At 50.3% G+C, this 13734-nt stretch overlaps 5 protein-coding genes across 5 annotated transcripts; 1 reads left to right on the plus strand and 4 right to left on the minus strand.

The window, feature by feature from the left end:
* Nucleotides 1-864: 864 nt before the first annotated feature.
* On the plus strand, nt 865-3111 carry F4807DRAFT_449555 (uncharacterized protein; the record flags this gene model as incomplete). The annotated part of the gene is made up of 2 exons (XM_048000037.1): nt 865-2762; nt 2823-3111. The coding sequence occupies 2 exons, from the start codon at nt 865-867 to the stop codon at nt 3109-3111; spliced, it is 2187 nt and encodes a 728-aa protein (XP_047858773.1).
* Nucleotides 3112-4780: 1669 nt separating this feature from the next.
* On the minus strand, nt 4781-5827 carry F4807DRAFT_455894 (uncharacterized protein; the record flags this gene model as incomplete). The annotated part of the gene is made up of 1 exon (XM_048000787.1): nt 4781-5827. One exon carries the CDS (start codon nt 5825-5827, stop codon nt 4781-4783), a length of 1047 nt encoding a protein of 348 aa, XP_047858774.1.
* A 1124-nt stretch (nt 5828-6951) lies between these two features.
* On the minus strand, nt 6952-8581 carry F4807DRAFT_118925 (uncharacterized protein). Its single transcript, XM_047992868.1, has one exon. It carries the CDS (start codon nt 8348-8350, stop codon nt 7313-7315), a length of 1038 nt encoding a protein of 345 aa, XP_047858775.1. The 5' UTR covers nt 8351-8581; the 3' UTR covers nt 6952-7312.
* An 889-nt stretch (nt 8582-9470) lies between these two features.
* F4807DRAFT_119100 (TFIIB-domain-containing protein) lies at nt 9471-10937 on the minus strand. Its single transcript, XM_047992869.1, has one exon. It carries the CDS (start codon nt 10717-10719, stop codon nt 9610-9612), a length of 1110 nt encoding a protein of 369 aa, XP_047858776.1. The 5' UTR covers nt 10720-10937; the 3' UTR covers nt 9471-9609.
* A 675-nt stretch (nt 10938-11612) lies between these two features.
* F4807DRAFT_119127 (uncharacterized protein) lies at nt 11613-12746 on the minus strand. The gene has a single exon (XM_047992870.1). The coding sequence runs from the start codon at nt 12572-12574 to the stop codon at nt 11954-11956; it is 621 nt and encodes a 206-aa protein (XP_047858777.1). The 5' UTR covers nt 12575-12746; the 3' UTR covers nt 11613-11953.
* Nucleotides 12747-13734: the final 988 nt, after the last annotated feature.

A 13734-nucleotide genomic window follows, 5' to 3' on the forward strand; every position in this document is an offset into this window, starting at 1 on the left:
ACCATAGAAAACGTTGCTTGCACTGCCTAGTACAAGGTACCTACGTATACCTGTCATATATATTCTTCTTCGAGCCATTCAACGGCTCAATGTTGCCTAGCAGCAGGTTTTCGGATAGATTGGCGGATGGATTAATTCTTATAACCCGACGGAAAGGTCCATCCTCGTGGCTGAGCCGCAAACTACCACGTTCCATCTAATTCGGATCGGGCTCACTTCAGACTTTACAAATATGGCAGACTCCCGAGCCTTTTCACATAATACTCGGTACCCTTAACATTTCTCTCTCCTAATGTATTAATGGAGGCAATAGGAATGAATATTATCACTCTAACCAATCTAGCAACTCCTTAGCTTCAGCGGAGACCCACCTATTCCGCAGCTCCCTTCCGGCTTTAAGACGTCATCCCGGCTTCCTCTTCAAATAGGTAACTGCCTTAGGTCAAAGGTGAAAGAACTCGGAGGATAGGAGATTCAGCTCCGACTCACGAGTCAATTGTCAATTCGGGATACATGCATGCCTTGTGCATATCCGACTTTAACTTTACTTGTTTTACATAATCCTTCGAACTTTCTTCTAAAAAAGACTTCTGAAAGGAGTTCAATCCTTTGTTCTTCTCCAGCAACTATCATGACATACAATGTCTACAAATTTAATCACAGCATTTAGAAATTGAAAAAAAATTGAACCGACTCTCGCTAATCATACGAATACGTCATCATCATTGAAATTAAGACATCTACATTCAAGACAGAGATCTAGCAATTCCTTTTTTTCCCTTTCCCGCCAGGACGGGGCCCACTTTGTTGCAGGTTCGAGGTCACATGCTCACTACCTGAACAATACTTGAACCCATCGCCATCATGAGTCGAATAGGGGCTTGGTTTCGGGGAGCCGCCCCACAATTGGGTTCGAGCTCGGCACCGTCACAAGCAGACCTCCGGGCTCGTAGGTTAGCCACGTTGCAAGCCGCAATTGCTAACACATCCCTGATCATGAACGATGACATCGACGGCGCCGAAAAGGGACTGCGGGAAGGCGACTCGCCTTTTCATCTCCTCGGGTTGGGCATCTGTACTTTTATGAGGAGTATCCTCGGCTTCGAGAAAGAGATCATGCTTGAAGCGAGCAATCGTCTGACTGCCTGCGAAAACAGTGCTTGGAACGAGTTGAAGAGAGCTCAGAGGGAGGCCAAACCCGGGGAAGACCGGATATATCCACCCGGAAGCGAGTACGCGTTGGTCATTGCCGATGCCCAACTCATGTCTGCTATTATAGCCGTCCTTCATGAGAGTTTGACTGAAGCTCTCAAAGGCTTCTATAAGCTGCGGAAGGCCTTCATTGCGCTTGATGAGATTATGCAAGCGGAGACGGCTTACCTGAAGAAAAAGGGACTTCATTCAAGTTCGTCATTGTCGAATGGGCAAGCTGCTACGTCTTCAAGCTCAACACCTAGCGGACGCCTTAACGGAACTGACGACACCGACACTGATCTTGAGTTCGAAGATGCGGATGAGGCACATTCAGGAGGGCATACTCCTTTGAATTATGCCGGTCATCTCGCCAAGGATTCTATCCCTCCCGAGAAACAATTAAGTCAACTATCTTTAAATTCTAAATCTACAACAAGGCCGGAGTCGAAAAAGACGAGCATACCGGTGAGCTCATCTTCGGCCATTCCTGATTCGGATATCTTCAAAGATCCTGTAGATATTTTCATCCACAGCGGTGTTAACATGTGTTTCGGCTCCCTGTTACTTCTACTTTCAATGGTCCCACCAACCTTCTCGCGTCTACTCTCCATCATTGGCTTCAAAGGCGACCGGGAGCGTGGCATAAATATGCTTTGGCAGAGCTCTAAGTTTGATAACATCAACGGAGCCGTGGCAGGCCTCATGCTACTCTCTTACTATAACGGTCTCCTAAGCTTTGCTGACATCCTACCATCCGATCAGGATGTGGAGAAAGGTGCATTCGGGGGTTATCCAAAGGCCAGGTGTAGTGCACTGCTTGTTCAGATGCGTTCACGTTACCCCGATAGCGGACTTTGGCGATTTGAGGAAGCTCGAGTCCTGGCCAATAGCAGGAAATTGCGTGATGCGCTCGAGATTCTTAAGGATAACCGGGAGTCAAAGATGCGACAGGTCACCGCTCTCAATAATTTTGAGATGGCGTTAGTCTCCATGTTCGTCCATGACTACGATGACATGCGCGACAACTTTCTCCGCTGTGTTGAACTCAACGATTGGAGTCCCTCATTGTACTATTACATCGCTGGGTGTGCGGAGTTGGAGAATTACCGGAACGCATTCCACAGCACGGAGAAGGATGAGTCGCTGATACATCTCCACAAAAAGAAGGCAGATGAACTCCTCCGAAAGGCGCCTACCCTCGCGGGCAAAAAGCGCTTCTTAGCTAGGCCTCTACCCTTCGAGCAGTTCGTCGCTCGAAAGCTCCAGAAGTGGGAGGAGAGATCCAAGGCGCTAGGTGTTGACCTAGTCGACGCCGTTGGTGTCAGCCCCGCACAGGAGATGACGTTCCTGTGGAACGGGACAAGGAAGATGCAAACGGCAGAACTCAAGTTGTCAGAGAGAGCTCTATCCTGGGACAGACTGACCGCCTCTGGTGAAGCACGGAAGAAGATCAAGGAGGAGATCGACGAGCAAGCCTCTAGAGACGTTTGTCGGGCTGCGGTGGAACGCGAGCTAGGCAACCTGGACTCCGCTCGTGAGTTGCTAGACAGTGTTTTAGCTATGGATAAGTGAGTTCATATTGCCCCACAAGGCGAGTACTACTAGGTATGACTGACATGTCTCAATAGGATGGCATTCAGGGGCGCCACCAAAGACGATTACGCACTGCCCGCAGCTCATTACGAGATGGCGGTGCTTGCGTGGATCGAAGTGCAGAAGCCCGAACTTCGGGGGCCAATCGACGAGGAGGACGAAGAGGATTGGCTGTACGAGAAGGTGGAAGAATGCCAGTCCTGGCTTGACAAGGTGGCCAAGTGGGAGGCGTTTGTCCTGGATGCCCGTATCGGTATGCGTGTCCAGACGGGTATGGATACGATTATGTGGTTCAAAAAGGGGCACGGGTGGACAGCCGCATGATGGGTTCAGGCAGCATTCTGATGACGTGACGTCCGGTGGCATATGGGGTCAGCAACTTCCTTACGTATAGACATGTGGTATTTAGGCGCGAGGTGATTTCATGAGTTTCAGGTACGGGAGCTGGCAGGTATCAATTAGGCATAGATATGGGTCAGCCAATGATATTCGCATCTTCTGAGATAAGCTAGCAGGGCCGGGTACTGACATTGACATTTGGAGATGCTGCAATGTTCAAAAGTGAGTCGTGATGTCGACTTACATTTAGCGTATCTCAGACCTCTGATGAAGCAAACGAGAAATCGGCCGCCGCCGCCGGTAGGGTGTGGCCTTGGGAGCTCTCACATAAATGAGGATTTGTGTCTCTGATTTTTCTATAAGGAGATGCGCCCTCTCTCCTTTTTTTAGGTCAGATCTACTTCTCGGACTTCAACCTAAGTCTTCTAACCCAGTCTAACTAATTTGGAACCTTTATATATATAATCAACTACCACAACAACTCTTTCATTGCATCACTTTCGCCTACCCGTCGCACAGTCACGCGAACAATAACTTAATAAATTCCATTTATATAAGATGGCCGTCCATAAAGCGCTGAGCAGTTGTAAAGGCTCGCAGCCGGGCAGAGTTGTCAGACGACGATAACCACAATCCTCATCTTGGATTGTCTAGAAGAGCATAACCCTTCTCTGCTTTTGAACTCTACGATGAGGTATTTTCTAGACACGAAACGATCCAAAATCCAAAATATGCGGTCCAACTGAGTACGGTTCTTGATCCTTGAAGGACCATACTGTAGCTGTAGGTAAGACATCGAGATGCTTATTCTATTCGGAGACATGACTAATTGTACTTAGATGCTAGAGGGTTAGCTCATCGCCGATATAGTTCTTCACGTTCCTCAACACTGGTGACGAGCTTCTTTTACTGCTCTCGCTACTAGTCTCCTAATTCTCGTTACAAAAACGATCGATCCACCATTGGGGCCAAGGATTAAACGGGAAATCGAAGGGACAAAACGTACCTCATCCTCCGAATTGTGAGCTTCTATATCCCTGAGAGGCGTGACGTGCCTCGTCCGTCCGTCTTGCTTCCGGGGACTCTGTCTTCAAGTAGCCTTCCCTCCCGCGGTATAAGCATAATCCGCTATTCAGTCTTCGTTACCGTTCGAAGAGCTCACGTCCATCCGGCGCAAGGTCCAGGCAAGTGTCATTTGCGATCCGCCTTGGACTAGAGTCGTATGCTAATGACGGTCACTACGACAACAGGCGAAATATCCCCGAACTTATATGGCAATACATAGCTAAATACCTATAGACGCGCCGTCGCGATCTCGAACGCCTTTCCGAACGCATGTATATTATTAAGTGAAGTCACGAGAAATAATCTAAATTTGACCAACATTAAGCTACAGCCCAGCCCTTGTCGATAAATCCCACCGGTCTAAAATTATCTGGTGGGCGGCACTCGCTGATGTGTTTGGCGAATCTCTCGTCCGTATACCCATCATCTCCATGAATGTACGTGGTAACCCCTATCCTTGGCTTGGAAATGTTCTTGTCTCATTTTTGCATTTCTTCTGTTAGTTCCACGAATACACCAACACGTGCTATCTTTTCTATAATAAGATTAAATCATCCGAATACCTAATAAAGACCTATAAAAAACTCTTCTACCGGAAACCAGCCCTATTAATAGCAACGACCTTCGCCGGCTCCGTCCGGTTCCCCGGCAGCGTCCCCGTCGTGGTGACATACACCGTATTCCTATCAGCCCTTGTCCTACCCATAGCAACCGCCGAGTCGCCACCAACCGTATCCGACGTCGCGCCGCCAACCACAGTCTCGAAGACGCCATTAGGACGCACGATATCAACCTTATTATCGCCATTCGTCGCCGCCCAAATCATCCCCTGCTCATCAAACGCGAAGTCGTCCACGAAATCCGAATCCAGCGTCGCTATCTTCTCGACCGTCGCGTTGGCCACGGGGTAACCCTTCTCATCGATCTTGGCGCGGTAAAGCGACACCAAGGCCGAGTTGCTCCAGTACACGTACCCGTCGCGAACTTTCACGCCGTTGATGCCGAACGGCAGCGCGGCGCCGGCCGGGGCCGCCATCTGCGCTATCGCGAGGACGGACTCGTATTTGCCTGTCACCGTGTCCAGGCGCCACAGCGAGCCGGCGTAGCTATCGCCGATGAGCACGACGGTGTTCCCGGACTCCGGCACGGGCGCCACGCCGCCCGCGAGCTTGGCCTCGGGGAAATCAGTGATCTTGCGCGTCATCGTCGCGTTCTCCGCGCCCCCGTAGTGCTGGTGGAACGCGACCTCGTAGACAGCAAAAGTCCCCGGGACGGGGTCGCCCTCGCCCTTGAACTCGGCGCCGATGACGACGAAGACGTCAGGCTTCGTCTCCGCGATCCCGACGAGCCCCGGTTTCCCGCCCTCGAACGTGTGCACGAGGCTGATCTGCGGGTGGGGCGACCAGGGCGCCTTGAGGGTCCAGAGCTGCGCGCTGGGCTGCAGGCTCGTGAGTACGAGGTCCCCGTTGGGGCGCACGGATAGGTTCTCGAACCAGGTCCCCGTCTCGTTGAACTGGAAGATGGTCTTGGATGGGAGGGTCTGGTTGCCGGCGCGAGGGGCGAGGAAGGGGGTTGCGCTAGTGAGGGAGGAGAGGCTGTTGGCGAGGAGTGCCAGGAGAGTGGTGGTGAACTTCATGGCGGAAAACGAGCAGTTCGTGGTTAGATTCTATTGCGGACGTGGAGGAAGTCCTTGCCTACTAGTGGATGAACCTGAAGGAGGAGAGGCTGACATCTTAGGCTTCTTTTTATTTACTATGTGGCACAGCGCCGATCCAATCATCGATACTAGATATGACGACGACGCGTTGATAAGAAACTCCGTACTGTCCTCTCGTGGGGTACAATTTGCTGAGATGGTGAGATGAACGGGATCCTTCGACCCAGAACGGGAGCTAGCATACAGCCGCACTTAGGAAATCTCTAGGCGCATCCCGGCGTGAGGAGCCTCAGGTACAATTGTGCGGTAGACAAGGGCTGTTAGTCTTGCCGAGAGTTTAGTCATTCGCCTTACGTACGAGTAAATTCTTTGGTTAGGTGAACTGGGGCCCAGCTTAAATTTTCGGCTCCGTTGAGGCGGAATCTAACCTCGAGGTTGGCGGAGTACGGAGTTATGTAATCCAGCGAGCGACCCTCTGTGATACTGACATCGTCGACGCGAATGACGATCAATATTATCCATTTATTACCCAGATAGATGAAAAATGAAAGAATACCGATTGATAGTCTTGCTAAAATCTACAACATTTCGCATATTCGCGAATTGGAACTCCCACTGTCGACGAGAGGCTGCCGGGCTAAAAAATCAAGGCACAGCTTTCTCTCGTCGTAAAACCATTCCTAAACCTATTCGGCAAGTGTCAGCACTAAGAAAAATGAATTTACCATCTTCCCCCTTCTAGAAATGCCTTGTCTTCCCTGAGTATGGGATGAAATCCTTTGAGCACATGTGGCGGCTCCTTTGCCGGGAGCTGAAGCAAGGATTAATTGACGATCATCTGAAGAGCCATGCATACGGTGTATATCGAGAGCCGAAACATGGGTTCTTATATGATGTGATCGCTTCTTCACTTCTCGAAAGTCTCATTTTGAAAGACCGAATGAAATTTTGACGACGAGGGTTGTCGATGATCATCTACTATGCTCGTGGGAGCTATCCATTTGCAGGCATAGCGGTATCACCGAAGCTTCGTCAATTGACCCGCCAGTTGATCATATTGATGGAAAATTCCTTAGGAAATCGCAGATACTCATGAATGTTCTCATTTTCATAAATCTTCAGAATTAGCCTTGGTCCCGGTCCCAATATCCGGAATGAGAATCTCCTTCGCAAGACGATGTTATGAGATCCGTGTAACAAGAAATACGCCGATACAGCCTATTCTAATTTTCTACCTTTCCTCATGTGCTGCGTAATCTAACGAGAAGTGCTGGTCCAAATTGAAATAGAACAAAACGCATCCGATCATGATGCTCTTCTCGTCCGCCATCGTGGGCTGTCAAGTGTATCGGCTAAGCGCATAAAAGGGCAATGGAAACCAAGCAGTTCGATTTGAACACAGCTCGATGACAGCACCTGCCACCACCCCCTTTTCCTAGCACCCCAAAGCCTGTTCCGCAACCTTTAAATCACATTCTTCAACTCCTGCCCAGCCAAGAACCGTCTAAGATTATACGCAATCAACGCCTCCGCGTCCTGGGGCCTGCCTCCCGCACCATGCGGGCTAACCAACAAATTCGGCGTCGTCCACAGCCGCGAGCTCTCAGGCAACGGCTCCGTCTTAAACACATCTAACATCGCACCCCCAATCTCCCCCTTCTCCAACGCGTCCGCGAGCGCGTCCTCGTCAATACTCGTGCCGCGCCCCACATTCACAACCCACGCATGCTTCGGCAACAACGCCAACCTCTCCTTATTCAGCACATCGCGCGTGCTCTCGCTGCCGGGAAGAATCATAACCAGCGCATCAGTCTTCGGCAACAACTCCGCAAGCTTATCCTCAGCATAAACCTCCACCCCCTCCCTCACACCCGCGCTTCGCGCAATCCCCTTAACACTAGCCCCCCACGCCGTCAGGTGCGGCGCCAGCGTCTTAGCGATATTACCGTAGCCCCAAATCAACACATTCGCGTCTCGCAGCGTCGTGAACCGATCCTTCGGGCGATCAGGCTGCGGGCCGCCAAGGTGCCGCGGCCACTTCTTTTGTAACTGGTACTCGCGCATCTCATCGAACCTACGAGCGGCCGTAAGCAGCAAGCCCATAGCATGCTCAGCGACCGTGCGGTCGTGGAGCCCGGAGCCTGTAGTCACGACGACCGATTTGGGGAAGCCGGCGGCGAGCACGTCGTTGGGGCCCGCGGCGAGGGACTGGATCCATTTCAGCTGCGACAGCTTGGCCGCCGCGTCCTTGAGGTTGTCTGCGCTGTTGCACCATGTCACGAGGACATCGGCGTCGGCGGCGGCGTCGGGGATGGGCGCCTTGACGTCGTAGGGCACGAGCTCGGTGCTGAAGCCCTCGAGGCTCTTGGTGTCGAGTTTGAGGGACGTGGGGTACAGGAGCTTCATATTGGCGGCGGCGGCGGTGGTGTTTCCGAGCGACGAGGAGTACATACGTCTGGTTGTGAAGGAGGTAAGTCGAGGAGCGAGTTTGGAGGGGAGCATGGGATGGGAGGAAGAGAGATACAAATAAGGAAGTAGTCAATTCGTTTGCAACGGAAGATAAATCGGGTAATAAACGATTGGGCAGTTGTCGCACGTAATAGATAGAGTTAAGTTTCAGCGCCTATGCAATGCAGTCTTTGTCCTACAACGCGGGGGGCGGAGAGCGGCATGCGGGGTCCTATAGGAGCCTATATCGGGCATCTGCCGCCATCTTGCCGGGCTATTGCGCACCGAGTAGCTTCCTCTAGTTTCTATAGTATCCACAGCTTCGGGTTCAGTCTAGGTAGGCAAGGAACAGGAAGCTACGTCATACTATCGGTAACATACAGTAGTAGGTAATACTAACAGATCAAACGACACAAATATACAGCAGACAGTAGATAGCACATAGATGGCTGAGTGCCGGAAAACGTCATGATTCATTCGTCTAGTTAGTTGGTACAGCGATTTAATCTAGGGAACACCTAACCCACGACGGGATAATTATTTAGACGTCTTAGAGAATCTTTGGAGGTAAGGTAAGGAAAAGGAGGAAGGGTATATATCATCAAAAAAACAAACCTCACCTTACGTACCCAGCATTTGCTAAATCGAAGTCGTATTAGACTTGACTAAGACGTAACACGAAATACAACTCAGCAGTGTCTTATGAATGCCATCAATTGGACTTGCGATTTCCAGTTCCCAGCTGAAAACCGCAAACGACCAACTAAGCACTCGCCATAATCTCAATTTTTGCCCCCCTATCACCATCCCGTGTCATACCTCGTTGCCAGATAACCATCGTAGGCTATAATCAATTTCTTGATGCAACCCATGTCGACGAACCGCCGACCGTCCGCAAGCCATCCACGTATGTGCCTGCGGACAAGGAAATACACAAGCCCTGTATTTCAAGAGCAAGATAGCGTAGAATCGAAATAAAAGAAACATGTACCGGCCAGTGGAAATCACCCTTTCGGCGAGTACGGTTTGCTTCCATTTGTAATATTCCACATTCCGAATTTTGGGGGGTTTTTCTTTACCTCAACCTCTAAAGCAAGTGAGGATTTGCAAATGAACAACCATGGAAATATACGATCGTAGACGACGATCAAAGATGGGGGTTACCGAAAGACCTGCGAATCCCATAAGTCGATCTTTTTTATGGCAGGTTGGTCCGCCCAATGCTTTCCAGCTACTGTCTCTAGAGTCGTATTCGTCTAAAATCCCTCTTCCTGCCGCTTAGCATACTCGCGAGCTATGGCGTCCCCCGACTTCTAGTTTGCGGGTAGACGGTCCATGCTTCCGGTGCCTTTCGGCGCGAGCCAGTCCTTCTCGATAAGCTGTTCTCGTGACGGATACATGTGACGATACGCCGTTCTTATGGTGCCGTCACTAACGCCAGCCACTTGAGCAATATCTCTTGAAGACTTGGGATCACCCATGAGGTGGGACGCCATGTAGATCGAGGCGGCCGCGATCGACAGAGGAGATCGGCCGGCGAGATCCTTGAGGGAGGAGCTCTTCTCCGCCAGCGTCTTGGAGATCTTCTCCATAAGGTGGGGGTTCTTGAAGAGAAGGTTGTTGCAGTATCGAGCACATAGCTCGGCTGCGCCGGTCGTACCGGTAGCCTCCCAGTTCTCAACCATGAGGAATGAACCGCTCGTGTTCGCGTCGCGGTTGCTCTGAAGGAACTTCTCAAGCGCCTTGAAAGTGCGGCCGATCTCCTTCTTGGACACCTTAGTCAAGGAATAAATTTCCCGAAAGGTTCGGGGAGCCTTGGACTGACGGCACGCGACGAAGATGCAACCAGCGATGACAGCTTCCTGGGGCTTGCCCTTGAACAGCTTGTTGTCTTCGGTCAGCTTGAAGATGTGCTTAGCCGAATCTTGAGTCGTCTTTGGAATACTAATAGCTTCGCAAAGGTTGCTAATCTCGCGATAGGCAGCCAAGAGGGTCTTGGTCGCCTTGTCACTGACAGCTCGGTTCTGAGCGCGATGCAACTCTCGCGCGCGCATTCCCTCGCCAAAAGCGATACCGGTCTCGAGCTGGGAGCCGTTCAAAAGAGGGTTGAGGGCGTCACCAACACGAGACGGGTCATCGTTACCCTGGTCGTCATTGGCGAAAGTACGCCACTCACTTCGCGTGTCAATGATGCGGTCGCCAAGAACTAAACCGCACGAACCGCAGACCATGTCGCCGGATGAGAACTCTTCAACGAGGTTGGGAGGGTCCTCTTTGCAATCAGGGCATTGCAACCGCTTGTTGAGATTCTCCTTGTACTCTTTATCCTCGGACTCGCCGTTCTGTGCAGGTCGTCCACCAAAACCGAAAGCGGTTATATCGAAGTCCCGGCGGGGACGGGGGCGGGACGCGCCGGTCGCCATTATGGCAGTTTTACAAGACGTCAATGTCGATGGCGATGGTGCTGGCGACGTGCTATTCGGAAGTGGTGGTTGATAAAAATTGTTGTAGACGTAAAGAAAATAAGTCAACGGTGAGGAAAGAGGGCGCAAAGATTACACGCGAGGAAGATGCCTGTGGAATGTCAGAGTGGGTCAGAGTGGGTCATAGAAAAAGGCAAATATTATTAAGCAAAAGCGAGTGAAAAAGCTAGGTACGTACCTTCGTCTGCTTATGCAGATTAGCGCGATACCTATGTACTTCGAATTGAAGATGCACGATGTAGTTTGACGCGACGATCCGATGCGATACGCTAAGCTGAATCGTGATGCTTGAAAGGTGGCATTCACCTCCTAAAAAAAATAAAATAAAACAATTAGGAAAGGTTCTGATTCAAATGAACTGATCGTTTGAATATCACATACCTTCCAAGTTTTATGCACCTCCCAGAGGTATGTGGCGATAAAGAACGTTGATGGTTGAAGGAGTTTGTTTAGGTGAGAAGAATGGTTTGTTTGGACGAAAGGAAAGGAAAGGTTAGAATAAAAATTTGACGAGGGGCACGCAGGTAAGTCTCCCTTTGTCACCGCCCGCTCACCTTTTCTGCCGCTTTAGGTGACTCAGATATCGCAGCAACCGGGCGTGGTAAAGGTTTGCTAAGCAACAAATACTATTGTTGTTTGTCTGGTTAGGTGGCTAGCGGGGCAGTACAGACTGAGGTGTCAAACGTGCCATTACAAAGTTAAATATTTGCTGGGAAAGCTTTAGCATCGTGAGTTTGATGGCTGGTCAATGCTTAAGTAGTATCACCCTATCTTGGAAAATACGTACCTACGTATAGTAAGTCGCCTAAATAGCGAACAAAAGTTGTTACCATCTGATACCTTCACAGTGTTATTAAGATTTAGATTAGGCACAAGGAGTTGTTCTAACAGCCAGTTGATCTAAGAATCATATGCAATATCATCATACTTCTCACATCTCAACACCAACTGCCATATCGCTTGAATTGAGATTTCGATCATTATCATAGATACTATGATCCATAGTAATAATAGAATAACCTTATTCCATCCCTTGAACGCCGATGCAATGCTGCCCGTGGTATCAACCGAATGAAATCCCCGGTCCTTCCAGTATCATCTATACCCAGACGACATGAGACTAATGAGAAATAGTGTGACGGTTTAAATTTCGACATAGGAACTCGTATTCCAATTACGAAGGAATGATCAACCGTGGTGGTTGCGGCCCCCGAATCGGCGATGGTCCTCTCGACGGTTGCGGAAACGCTAGCTGAGGTTGTGGCAGAAGGGCCGGGTGGATTCCCATCTCCGTATCGTGCACGCCGGGCGTCGCTCTCCCTCCTTGAGCCCCGGCTTCCAATTCCTTCCAATTTTCCCTCGGCGCCATCGGTTGACGTTCCTCTTGTGATGGCCTGTCGAATTCGTCCATCTGATAATCCGAGATTCCTGATTCTCTCAGACTGTTCCCGCCCCACGAAGATGTCCGACTTGCTAGGGACTTCCGTATCATCGCAGCCCGTTCTATTTCCTCCGCCGCTAGCCGGTCCGTCTCGCTCCTATTCCGCTTGTGGCGGACTTTTTGACTCAACGGGTCTTGGTAGACATGATGCACAATCCGCTGCCGTCTTCTCGAAAAGTGGATTATTAGAAAGACGGATAGTGATGTTAAGATGAGCGCCCCGATGACGATGACGACTATCAACCACGGTTCCATCGTGTTGCCATTAGTGGTAGCTTCTCTTGCTTCTGGTGGAGAATCTATCTGTGTGTCGAACACATCATCTGCCGTACGGGGATATAAAATCGGCGACATGTCGGTTTTGTCATATACTGCGGGTGATATTCCCAGGCCCAACGAAGCGACGACAATGAAGCTGGTTCCAAATATCTACCGCAGCTCCATACCAAGGCGAGAAAAAGAAATCAGATGTACATGGTGTGAACGAAGTGGGAAGATGACATCTTTTAAGTTCCGATCTGCCCCCCGCGTTTTCGAGTGCGTCCATAGCCTGCCTTCCAATGTATCACTTAGGAATACGAGGAGATAACCGATTGGAATGACCGAGACAAGATTCTATTATTGGACCAATCACATCTGAGCCGTCACCTATTTGGGTTACATACTACATACGACATCCCGCCCACCTATACGGGACGATGACGGGGGCTATCGGGATCCCTGTAACGCCAGCCGGGAGACATGGGGTGAAGAGGCGCTGCAAGTGGTTAACCCGACCATCACCCATGCAGAATGATGTACGCCTCAGGTCAAAGACAGAAAAGACCAACATATCTGTGCAGGTGGATGTTAGTACAAAGTTTTCTCATCCTTCCCTCAACACGTACGTGATTTTTGCAGGGAATATGCTGTGTGCAGAGGTATTCTGCGTTCTTCGCTTCTGCTTAGCGCTGGTCTGCCTATCGCAAGGCCTCAAAGGTAGCATCGGGCAAAGTTCTGTCGCAAGCGCTCAAGGCTGAGCCACCTCGAAAGACGCATTCCCGTGGGCCTTGTTCAAGGCTACGTCAACTAAGCCTACCGAAACTGAAATGCCATGAACTGCCAATAAATGATCTGTAACGCACCTAAGGTATGGAAAAAGAACGCCTTGAGATCGACGAGGCGATTTCTGCTTGGCCTTGTGCGCTATCAGTGTAACCAATGTATGTCCTCATAGGCCTGAAGCCGATACACCCGTGTCTAAGTTTTACCACTTGCGCTACGCGGATCATTATGATGGATGTTGTGATACAGCGATTTTTGTCAGGTTGTCAAGTTGACAACCTAAGAACCAATCTCGGAATTTTGTCGTTGGTAGGACAAGGTGCACCCAAGGGGTAACGCAAATCATACGGTATCTATTTCAAGCTTGATTCGGCGATGGTCGCACTAATAATTTTGTCGAATCTTTTTTCCCCTTAGCTCAAATTAGCTATCCTGTGCCCGCAATCATTGCACTGCCCACCGTTCGTTTT

Source organism: Annulohypoxylon truncatum, assembly GCF_022578515.1.
Source record: "Annulohypoxylon truncatum strain CBS 140777 unplaced genomic scaffold F4807scaffold_2, whole genome shotgun sequence".
NCBI classification, from domain to species: domain Eukaryota; kingdom Fungi; phylum Ascomycota; class Sordariomycetes; order Xylariales; family Hypoxylaceae; genus Annulohypoxylon; species Annulohypoxylon truncatum.

Coding starts and splice junctions, on each gene's coding strand:
- F4807DRAFT_119100 (XM_047992869.1), bottom strand. CDS start 10,719: ATGGCGACCGGCGCGTCCCGCCCCCGTCCCCGCCGGGACTTCGATATA.
- F4807DRAFT_118925 (XM_047992868.1), bottom strand. CDS start 8,350: ATGCTCCCCTCCAAACTCGCTCCTCGACTTACCTCCTTCACAACCAGA.
- F4807DRAFT_119127 (XM_047992870.1), bottom strand. CDS start 12,574: ATGTCGCCGATTTTATATCCCCGTACGGCAGATGATGTGTTCGACACA.